The sequence below is a fragment of the Abrus precatorius genome, unplaced genomic scaffold (assembly GCF_003935025.1).
Source record: "Abrus precatorius isolate BTA unplaced genomic scaffold, Abrus_2018 Scaffold3, whole genome shotgun sequence".
Taxonomy (NCBI): domain Eukaryota; kingdom Viridiplantae; phylum Streptophyta; class Magnoliopsida; order Fabales; family Fabaceae; genus Abrus; species Abrus precatorius.
In genome coordinates this window covers 16,692,547-16,705,707 of record NW_020874373.1, presented here as the reverse complement: position 1 = coordinate 16,705,707, position 13,161 = coordinate 16,692,547, and the positions used below count along the sequence as shown (strand labels likewise).

Genomic DNA, 13,161 nt, shown 5'->3' with positions numbered 1-13,161 from the left:
AGGTAAACTTTGTTGTTTCTTTATTTTTTATATGAAAAATAATTAAATAAGGTAATTATACTCACTATTTCTAATGATTTCAATAAATATAAGTTGGATAACACATAGATAACTTTAATATATAACTCCTTAATGAATATATTCCTGTTAATTCTTGTGTAAAAATTATATTTTGTCTAATAATCATTTTTACATTATAACAACAAAATATATAAGAAATATAGTAAACAAAATCTAAATAACATTAAGTAATATTTAAATATCTTCTTATATCTTGTCAAAAACTTCTTTGAATACTTGGAGTAATTTGGCTTAGAACTCAAATCAGATATACAACGTTTGAATTTCGCGGATTGAACGGGAGGTTTAGCCTTTCATCGAAGTACTTAACACACGCAATAATGAGAGAATTTGAGAGAAAGTAAAAATAATGATTCTTATACTCAAAGTGTCTAACTGCCCCACTCTAATTCAAAACCTTATTAGTCTATTTATATGTTCTGATTAAGGTAAATTAAGTGGCCAAATTCGGGCGTCAATAATATTTAAAAGCTCAAATATAATTATTAAATAACAAAGGTTCAAATATAATCTCGCAAGAATATTTAGCAAATCTACCTCAACTTCAAAAAAAATCATAACCTTATTAATCTATTTATAAGTTCTGATTACGGTAAATTAAGTGGCCAAATTCGGGACTCAATAATATTTAAAAGCTTAAATACAATTATTAAATAATAAGGGTTCAAATATAATCCTGCAAGAATATTTAGCAAATCTGTCTCAACTTCAAAAAAATCATAAAAAATAAAAAACAACTCAAAATCCAGCAATCTATATATGTATTTTGAAGCGCTGGATGTGTAGAATCCAATGCAAATGGAATTAGCTAAAATGATATTTGTAGCCAAAAGAGTAGTCAAATGTTAGAATAATTGAAAATACAAAATTAAATAATTTATTTGTAACAAGTCCAATTTATTCAAATAAGTAGAAAATAGTAAAAAATTATAAAAATAAGGCCTATTCAAAGTGTTTATAAATCGAAATAAAATTATAAATATAAACCTAAAATATGTTATATCACCTATGAGTACCTAGAGTACTCTTATTTTATGAATATTTCAAAATTGAAATGATTAGTGTGGCATGAGTTGAGAAATTGAATGATCGTGTTGATAAAGCAAGAATTTGGTAATGCTGAATAAAGGAAAAATAGATTTTATTTGATTGAAAGATGAATTATGTGTGTGAATGTTTCCTATTTGAGTAGAATGATTTTTATGAATAAATTCTAATTTGATATTTAATGTATGAGAAAATATTTTCTGTGTTACTAAAATTATGTTATTAAAATGAGAGTGTAATGGGTGAAAGAAGCTCATCCTTACAAATATTTTCAGGTAAAAGAAGATTTTAACGAAAATAAATCTTATCTAGGATCATACTCGCAAAGGATTGTTGGAAAATAACTGCCCTATCATGATAAATTTATTTGGATAAATGTAGTAGTATTAATTGAAGTTCTATTTAGAATTTATATTTATTGATAAACTCTATTTTAAGTGTTGATTAAGGTGTAGATGGAATATTTAGTACTCAATCGATTTAAATTTTAATTTATACTCGTTCTTAGTTAAACATTTAATTTATTGTAAAATAATATTGTTTATATTATAAAATTTAAATTATATATATATAAAGAAAATATCTTTTTTGTTTTTATTCCAACTATAAATTCAAGTTATGAAAAATGTATTTTTACTTCATTATGAATGAGACTTTTACCTCAATCAAGTTTTAAAAATTTGTTAATCTTCATCAATTTATATTAATGTATCTACAAAATTTTTCTAAAACTATTCAAAACCTTTACAAATTTTATTAAATTTATTTCAAGATATTATATAATATTAAGAAAAATTATTAAAATTATAATAAGAATATTACAATTTAACTTGCAATTTATTTTTATTCATACAACTTTTTCTTCCTTTTTAATGATAAAAACAACCTTTTGATTTTTGCCTAGGCTTCCATGCTTTTTTTCTCTATTAGCCATTTTTTATAATGATATATAGCTAACTAAAAAAATTTCAAATATTGATTTTTCTTAATTATGTGTCAATTGTTTTTTGTTAAAACACATTACATTATTGAATAGCAAGGAAGCACTATGGATTGGATCCGAACCTCCTAAACTTTGATTATTGGATAATAAAGACCTATCATGGATTAGACCTGAACTTGGAGAATTTTCTCTTAGAAAATGCTCAACAGTACTAGATGGCAAGGAAACATCATAGATTGAAACAAGGGGACGTGCAACTATTTTGCCACTGCTATTGAACAATGCAAAAAGAGCAACTCCTCAGAGGATTGCTGTAAAAGGAGTCTTATGCAAATTTGTCATTTCTTAGAAATAATTAGAATATAATACTTATCATTCTATTTATAACAAACAAATAATTAATTTATTAAAATTAATAAAATTTATTATATATTATAAATTCATATTGTATTAAAAAAAATTCTATTACATTAAATGGTCAAATTTTGATAACATATATTAAATAAATAAATAAATCCATATACATGAATAGTTGGTGAATATATTATTAATATAAATTCCACAATAAATAACAGCATATAAAATATTGAATTTTTATATATAAACTAAGAATATTAATAAATATTTTTTTATAAATAAAATGAGAGCAATTATTAACTATGTGAGTACAATGTAAGAGCAGCTAAGATATATAATATATTATTCGTGCAATAAAAATTTTTCAATTGCAAAATTATATCTCGATTTTGACTTATATTTGTCTATTTCTTGTACTTTTCCCTTTTTTTCAATTATAATATTTTATTTAATTATCATACATATAAATATAAATATTAATATAGTATATTATGATTATATAATTAAATATAAAATTTAATTAACATTTTTAATATAATATAAAAATTATTATATATTTCTTTAAGCATAAGACAAATTGATTCTTATTTAAATTTTTATGCAGAAGAAGATAGTCCTTTCAATATTTTAAACAATTTTTTCATATATAGTTTATCTATTTTTATATTATAAGGTTAACTTTACGAATTTTTTAAGAATTAAATATGAAATAATTTATGGATATATTTTGGATGTATTATCAATTTATTTTTTTTACAATTAAAATAAAAATATTAATAAATATTCTTTTATAAATAAAATCTGACAGGTTGCTAGCCATGTGAATACAAAGTAAGATAAGCTAAAATATATATAGGAAAGCAAGATTTTACCTCTAATTTTTAATTGTAAAATTGTATCTCAATTTTGGCTATTATTTTTTCAATTTTTTCTCACTTTTATCTTTCTTTAATTATAATATATTTTTCAATTACTATACATATAAATACAAGTATTAATATAATATTAAACTATTATAATATTAAATATAAAATAAAAAATGTTTATTTATGATATAATAATTAATTTCTTTTGCTACAATATAAAAAAAATTATTATATATTTCTTTGCATAATATAAATTGATTTTTATTTAAATTCTTATGCAAGAAAGAAGAAAATCCTTTAAATTTTTTAATTTTTTCATTTATAGTTAATCTTATTTTATATTGTAAACTGAACTTTATGGTTGTTTTAATAATTAAATATTAAATCATTTATGATGTAATTTTGATGTATCATAAAAAAAATTACACTAACAATCAATTAAACTATGTAAAAAATATAATTTTTAAAATGATTATTATTAAAATTAGTCATTTTTGTCAATATGATAATATGTGATTATATAATAATATAAAATCTGAGCAATTGTTAGCTATGTGAATACAGCGTAAGAAAAAGCTAATCTGTACACCCATAATATATACATTTAAGAATTCATTTCGGGGAAGTTTCAGGACAGTTTCTGGACGTCATATAAAGCTTTGACTGCACTATTCTTTCTCTCTTTTATTAATATCAATTTTTATTTAATTTTTATTAATATTATAAATAGAATGTTTGAAGTCTTACTCACATTTATTGTTGTACTTCAATAAATGAAACAAATTTTTTATTTTTCAATGCTGATACATTTTAACTTCAAATTTTAATTGTTTCTTGCATTTATTATTATTGCACTTCAGTCAGTAAGATACTTTTTTATTTTTTAATGATAATAAATTTGAATTTGAATTTAAATTTTGAATTGTTTCTTATATTTATTACTGCATTTGAATCAATTAATAATTTTTTTAATGTTGATAAAATTAAATTTTAAATTTGAATTGTTTCTTACATTTATTATTGTATTGCAGTTAATTAGTTTTTTTTTTCAATGTTGATAAATTTAAATGATAAGTTTGAATTGTTTCTCTTACATTTATTATTATTGCATTTTAATCAATTATTTTTTTTTAATGATAAATTGGATTTCAAATTTATAGCATACATGGATTAAGCTCAATGTTTTATTTTGAATTGAATAATTTTTTTTGAGTAATGTTATTATAACTTTTAATTTATAGTTGTTTATTTTAAAAAAGTATACTATGCAAAATAAGTAAATAGTCTCTAAAATTATACTCTCTTTTAAAATTAGTCTTTATATTTTTTTTAAAAAATAATCCTTACTATTATTTTTTTATCTGAGGACAAAATATTATTTTTTTAGAAAAAATTTGGTCAAAAGAAGTTGTACTCTGTGAGATAAAAAAAATTATTTTATTATGTTCTTTCGAAGTCTATTTATATTTTTCATCAATTGAGATAATACAGAGATTCTCTATTATGTATGAGATTAGAAGGCTTACTCTAATCATACCTAATTTTATCTTGAACAAAAAGAATATAAACTCTTTTCTCATAAGAATAAAAACATAGAAATTAGGAAACTTTGAAAAGTTTCACATTGATTAATTTGAAATAATGAAATACTTTAGTATTAAATATATTGATGGAAAATTATCATATTTAACCAACGAAGGTTGGTCTGAGTGGTAAGCGGTTCGATATCGCTTAAGCAAGGTCTCGAGTTTGAATTCTTGTGTATACAAAAAAATCTTCAGTAGTAGATTCTCATTATAAGTATGACGTGAATTACTATTTGTATAGTCATTATTTGATGACTCTTATTTAATGGTAAGGAATTACAGGACTAAATTCATTAAGAAAAAAAAATTATAAAGACTAATTCTAAGATATGATATATTTTTAAAGACTATTTACTTATTTAAATTTTTTTTTATTTAGGATGTCAAAAGAGCTGACTTGCCTTAACTCGTCCCAACCCGCATTTAAAAGTGTGTTGTGTTGGGTCATGCAACCTGCCTCGTTTAGGGATGGGTTGTGGGTTGACCCACCAACATGTTTAAAAAACAAAAATTATAGAAATAGAGCTATAGGGAGAGGAAGGTCAAAGCGCAAATGCGGGTGCAGGGTCAACAAACCTATAGAGGCGCAATGTCGATGCAAAGTGCAAGCACAAGGGGCAATCGGCAACAGCGACACCCAACTTCAAGAGGAAGAAAGAACGGGAGAGAGTGAGGGAGGCGCGTGTTGCAATAGGTTGCAACGGGATAACAAAACTTTAAAAATTATCAATTAAAATAAATGTTTTTTCTAAAAAAAATTGTCACTAAAAAAAATTTATTTATTAAAATATTAATTACTATTTTAAAAATAAGAAATATTTATTTTAATTTTTTTTCACTTAACAGGTTGGATTCTCTGTTATATATCTCTAAATATAATAGAAAATTTAAAGTCATCTAGTTTTATCTAAAAATAAAAAAAAAATTTGTTAATTTAAATTTTAATAATAAATAAAATTATTTTAAGATAAAATTATTTTTAAAAAATTATAATATTTAGAATAAAAGATAATATTATTATAAATATTATTCTACAACAAATAATGTAAAAAAAAAAATAGATTACACATTCATATTATAAATTGATACAAATAAAAACAAAAAGAATATTTAAATTTATACTTTAAGTTGAAAATTTGTATTGCAACAAATTTAAAACAATTTAAGTTATTAATAAATCTTTAACCACTTATTCAATAATCTAAAAGCAAGTAAATCATATATTGGTATTATAAAATATTGTATGAAAAATAATTTCAAGTAACTAAATACTTAATTATTTATATTAAAAAATTACATCTTAATTATGTATGTCATAAAATTTATTTATAAAATAGAAAGTATATTTTAGTTAATTAATAAAATAAATGTTTGAGAAATTAAAATTTTAAATAAATTATTTTTTTATAAGATTTAAAGTAACTTTAATATACGTATGTTTTGACAAATTTATAATACTTGAAGGGTAGAGATGTTATATATTAACATTATAAATTATTATAATAGTATAATTTAAATTTAATTAAAAATTTAATAACTTAATCATTTGATAATTAGATGTGAGAATATTTAAAAGATATTTGAATTAAATAATAAAATAATTATTCAATTAACTGAAAATAATCAAATTATTATGTTAACAAGGTGAAGATAATTGCAATGTAGTTAGTAAAATAATAAATTAATTATTTGATAATCAAAGAAAAATATATAAAAAAGTATATTTTAAGTGATAAATACATGATTGATTCAATAATAATATTATTTAACTTAAAAAAAAATTTACGTAGCATGGAATTTAAGGAGACATTATCACACAGAAATTTTAATGATGTATAATGCCTAAAGATAAAGATACTATACATTAATATTATAAATTATTTTATTTATTTAATAAATTTTTTAATTTAACTAATAAGCAGATAAAAAAATTTTAAACAAAGAAAATAAAAATATACTTTAATTTAATAATTACTCAATTAATTGAAAATGAAACATAATTTAATTTCAAGATAAACTTATATTATTTAATAACTATAAAGGAAGTTTAAGTAAAAATCAAATTAAACAAAATGAGTATATAATTGATTAATTTTAAGAATAATATTTAATTTTTAAATATATTAATAACATATAAAATTTAAAATAATGTTAATATACATATATTTTATCAATTTATTACATATAAAGATAAAGTCTCCCCACATTAAATTTATTTCATATAAGACCTCCAGTAATGTAACTTATAACATATTACTATAAAAAAGTTACACTTAATGTTATAACTCATTCTATATATAAATTTGATTTATTTGTTATGATTTAAAAAAGTACATATTATTTACTGATTATGAAATAAAGAAAGAATACAAAAATCTAAATCAAATTTATCGACCTTACACAAAAATAAAATTATCGTGGAATAAAAGTATAAATAAACAAACATGATAATTGAATAATTAAATAAAATAAAAACATTAAAATTTCACACACGTTATAAAGAGGATTCTAATTTTTCATGTTACTATATCCGTCCTATCATTATCATTTATATATGCAAATACTAAAATTTATAACCTAAAAAAATAAACACTAAATATATTAACTAAAGAAAATTATTAAAAATATAAAAATAATAAATAATATAGGAATGCGTATATTATTTTAATTTTTAAGAATTAATAATTATTTTATTCCATTTTTTATTATATTAAAGAAATTAAAAATTATAACTCAACAAGATAAATTAATACAATAATGATAAAATAAAATATATTTAAAGTTTTTATTTTATATTATTATTATTGTTATTATTATTATTATTTATCATAAGCAATAAATAAAAATAATTTAAAACCAAATTAGTCCAAATTCATTTTTAGACAATGTTCCTGATTTTAGATAAGGTCCTTAACCCTTCTACTTTTTGTTAAAGGCCATAATTTAGCGAACTCCTGTATACTTTTTATTGACTGTTAGAATATGATTGTTCTATTTACCTGTTTGGTCAAAGTTATGAAACTAGTTTACCCATTTATTTTTATATATTATTTTTCTGTCAAAGTTTAGAATATGATTGACTTATATATATATATATATATATATATATATATATATATTTATTTATTTATTAAAATCAAGAATTGACTAGACCCTTAACATATTCTTCGAAGACCAAAACTTAACTTAACTTAACGGACACATTTTACTCTTCTATTTAAGCCTAATATTTACATGTCAATCTTTATTTTCATTTAGAGGGCAACATCTACTTACCTCTTTTAAGTTTCCTATTCTAAAACCATCATATGACTTGCAATTCTTTATATTTCTTTGTTTTAATTCTTCTCTGTGTTTCCTTTAGTACCATATGCTTACCATGCTTATCTTTGATGGTTTTATAAACTAATCGGTTTCAGACAAAATTGATTATTTTTTTACTAAATTTTTATTACTATAAATATTTATATATATATATATATATATATATATATTATTTGATAAAAGCTAAATAAAGAGGACAATTGTGAATATTTAATTTTATTTAATTCTTTTTTAATGCTAATTTTATGGTCTTTTTATACCAAAAAAGAGAATAAAAATTTTTATTTTTCTAAAAAGTAAAAATTGGCCTTGAAAATTCTGGAATAAAACAATTTTTTTTACATAAAAAAAGAAAAGTTTAAAGTCGAAACACAAAAATACAAGAGAATAAAAAACAGAGCAACATGAAAAATAAAAATTGACAATAAAAGAGAGAAAGAGAAAATAAAGCTTTGAAGAAATAGAGGCTCAAAGAAAAAGAAAAATGAATAATAAAAAAAAATTAAAACCAGAGAAGGAAAGCATGAGAAGAAGGAAATAGATACCAAATCAAAGAATAAATTCACACAAAATCAAGTAATTTTCATTTTCTCAATGGTATAACTTGTAATTATGATTTATTTTCTTTACAATATTCATAATAATATTCTCATTGATATCAATATGTATTTATAACCTATGATTGTAAATGGATATTATGTGATTTTATTTCTTTGTAATATTCACAACAATATTCATAATGATATTAGTTCATATTTCATATTTTCTCATGTCACCGCCCTTGCCACCTAGTTGTAGAACCTTCATGGTAGTCACGTCCATCTCCACAAGCTTGCTCACCCTATCACTATTAATTGATAACACTACTAACTCAAATATTGCTACATGTTAATTTTTTGTCGCACATGTTGGTTTTTCTTGATATCACATAAGTAAAAGGATTAAAACCAACAATTTTTGAAAATTTAGAAACTAAAACCACCAAATAAATTGAATTGAACCAAAATTAAAATTTTGTATATTTTGATATACTAAAAGTAAATCTACATACCTAGATATGTGCATGTGTGGAGAGACCAAATTATATCAGTATAAGTATTGTTTACTTTTACATTGTCAATAACTTTTTTTTAAATATAATTTTTATTAATTTAACCATTAAATTATAATTATATATTATCTTAGTTATTTGTGTCAAATTTTATTAAAATTGAACAATTATAAGAATGTAATAAAAATATCTTTATTTTGATAAATTTTACAAGTATATATTACATTAATTTTGATTTAAATAAATTAAGCATTAAATAATTTTTAATAAATCAAAATTTTCAGACAATTTTTGTTATTAGAACTTTTAATCTAACAATTAATTTTAAGATCAAATATCTAATAAAATTATTAAATATTATAAAAATAAATATAACTTATATATATATATATATATATATATATATATATATATATATCGTGCGCTTAATATTATTATAAGTATTATTTATAATATATTTATTTGGTATTAATATAATGAATAACTATTATTACTAGCTACAAACAATTAAACTAAAATAAAATAATTGTACTAATATAATAAGAGCGATAATTATTTCATTATGATTATAATATAATTATATTATAAAAACAAGCTTTTATTATGGATATAATTATTATATTTTTGTAAGATTTTAATTTTAGCTCTTAGAAAGTATTTTTTTTTCAGTGTCCAATTTTTTTCTAAATTCGAAATTTTTTATCCTTAGCAATGATGTAGTTAACTCAGAAATTTCATGCATAAATTTATTGTATCATGTATTTAATTTTTTGTTATGATGCATCAAAAGTGATGAATTTAGATAAATTAAAGAATAAAATCAAAATCATGCAAAGAAACATAGGGACTTGAATAAATTTAAACAAAAAAATGATATCTATTTTTTAACTAATATATTAAAAAAATTATGTTAATCTAACTTTAAAGTTATTGAAAATATTTTAAAGCTAAATAAGTAGTTTAATTTTTGTAAAAATATTATATTTATCTAATATTAAAAATACGATGCTAAATAATATCATTTTAATTTAGGTTGTCTTTGACAAATATAAAATGATTAAATTTAAAAAAGAAAGAATCAAAGAAATATAGACAGGTAAAGTTCAGTTTTTTATTAACAATAGAGACATAAACAAGTCCAAAAGGAACAAGTTTTTATAAGGCTTATTTGATCACATCATTATTCATGAATAGATAGATTTGTCACGGATTTGATCTGAACCACCATGGTTCTCTCTTGCAATTTGATTGACATTGGGCTGTAAGAAAGGATGATGAATAGAACTGTGGTGATTTGGCTTTGAACTATCCACATTCTTTTCTAAAACATGATTAATTTTACTTCTTTCAAAAGAAAAGTGATGAATAGGATCTGGACCTCCTGGACTTTCTCTTAGAATAGAATCAACGATGTTAGATCTTAAAACATTATCATCATGGATTGGATCTGGACCTCCAGGACTTTCTCTTAGAATGCGATGAACAGTATTATCATGGATTGGATTTGGACCTGCAGGACTTTGTCTTAAAACACCATTAGTGCTGCTTGGCCGCAAGAACCTGTGATATGCAGAAGCTTCTCTTGAAATACGATCATTGTTATTATCAGAACCTGTTTGAAGTTGTGTGGATTGAAGAGAGCGAGTTGCGATTATTTTAGCATTGCCAGTGAACAGTGCTAAAAGAGCAACTCCGATTAGGACCGATGTAGGAGGAATTCTGGACAAGTTTGTCATATTTTTAGAGACAAGTAGAATGTAATACTTAGTTATGTGAATACAATGTAAGATCAAGGTATGAATATATAGGACTGATTCGGTGCTACCTAATTTAAAATCTTATCTTTTTATGGCAGGTATATTAAAATCCAGTTTTGGAGTTTTGGAGTTTTGTTGAAGTGACCATTTTTTCAACGGATTTTATCTGATACTTTATTATTCGATTTATAATCTGAAACCGACTTTTTTTTTAATCGGACTGTTTCTTTTTTCTTTCTTAATTAGACTTCCAATCTAAGAATTTTTTATCCTTTCATGTTGGTATAAATGCTGTCTAATCTAATAATTTATTATTCTATCTGGTAACAGTTATCGATGTTTATTGTAACGCATTTATTTTATTATTTAAACTCTTAAATAGTTTATATTGAAACAAAAAATTAAGCACTTTTTTTATATTTTTAGTGGGAAAATTTACAAATTTTTTAAAATTATTTTTATTATTCAATAAAAAATAACTTTAATGATATACACAATAATAAAAATAAAATATGAGTAAATATTTATTATCAAATTATACATTTACACTTAACATTAACGAAACATGTGCATTATATATCATTTAAATATAGAAGTCTGATATCTACAAGTCATTATCCAAAATACATTAGAACTTAATTTATATAATTATAATATCAAAATACAATAAGTCTTATAAAGCAATCTATTTTCATACCAAAATACTGAGAATATGATCTAGTCATTATTCATAAACCAATTCTCTATTTCTTCTAACTCTTTCGATGTCAAGTCTTTTTCATAAAAATATCCAACGTCTGCAATGACTAAAATGGACTGATATTCCAAGATGGTAACGATGGTGGAAAGTATAAACATAAGTTTATAGCCTCTGATGTATGAACTGTTCTTTTATATACATACGAGTTGAGAGTATGATAGATTATACCACTAATAAGGTAAGGAAAGGGAATACAATACCTGTAACACCTTAAATTAATTTCTGAGTAATAATTTCATAAAATGGGAGTAATAAAATTTTCATTTAAATAAAGATCCTATCATAGAGCTTTATAAAACAATTCAAAACAATAAAGGATTACAAATTTATATCAAAGATTGCTACAAGACTAATCAGTTACATCATAATTTCAAAATACCATCTATGTCCTATAGCAGTTCATCTTTCCTTCACTAAATCCAGTGCTAATCATCTTGGTCACCTGAAAAATAAATGTAAGGGCGAGTACTGTACACTATCTAACACACATAAACATAAAGACTCACTTCAAATACTACACATTTACTAACATATTTTAAATCATGCATTCACAATACAAGTATCTCAATCTCAACCACAATCATCATTCATCATCTATTCCAATTCAAAGCACAATCACTTACTGCACCAACAGTTCACACACGTGCGCTTGCCGCACCTAGCCACGCTCACTGTGGCGGTACTATGATCACAGTTTCACACCATGAATGGTCGCCAATTACCCCCGCCTCATGGATACTATGTGGGCAGTCACGGGTCGCTCAGCAAAGGTAGTGGTCAGAGGTCTAGTCAGGAGGAGAGTGTATGGCCCGTGGTGCACCCATGCTCACTGTTGGTGTCACTACCACTCTTTCTTCTCCACGATATTTCCAATGTCCCCATCTTCTATACCTCTAGTGTATCACTTAACCATTCATAGCATCATTACAACGGTGTTCAACACGCCCCATTCACACACACATTTTCAATTACACACAATATTCATACTCGCATACGGCATACATTGTCCACATTTATTCACATCACACAGCATATAGGCCCATATTCCTTTTTCAACACACAACATAAGTACCCACATTCCATTACACATTATTTTCCACACATTCATTTTTACATTCTCAATTGAGGGTATGTCAACCCCGAAATCAAACCACATAATACTCAACATGCAATAATTTTCATCACATCACACATCTCCTACTCTCTATCTCAGTCACATTGTAACATTTAACGAAATAAACGTTAAATTAAACATAAAGAGATAAGGTAGAGTCTCCCCTTACCTCAAGTGAAGACCCACACACCAAAACAATAAGGTAGGCGCTCCCCCACACGAACTTTGACCTAAATACATGCAAGAACCTCATGAGAACCCAGGAAAATCGAGAA

General features: G+C 22.8%; 1 protein-coding gene across 1 annotated transcript; it reads right to left on the bottom strand.

Annotated features, from left to right (window-relative positions):
• Positions 1–10,439: 10,439 nt before the first annotated feature.
• On the bottom strand, positions 10,440–10,991 carry LOC113862256. Its single transcript, XM_027495350.1, has one exon. It carries the CDS (start codon positions 10,989–10,991, stop codon positions 10,440–10,442), a length of 552 nt encoding a protein of 183 aa, XP_027351151.1.
• Positions 10,992–13,161: the final 2,170 nt, after the last annotated feature.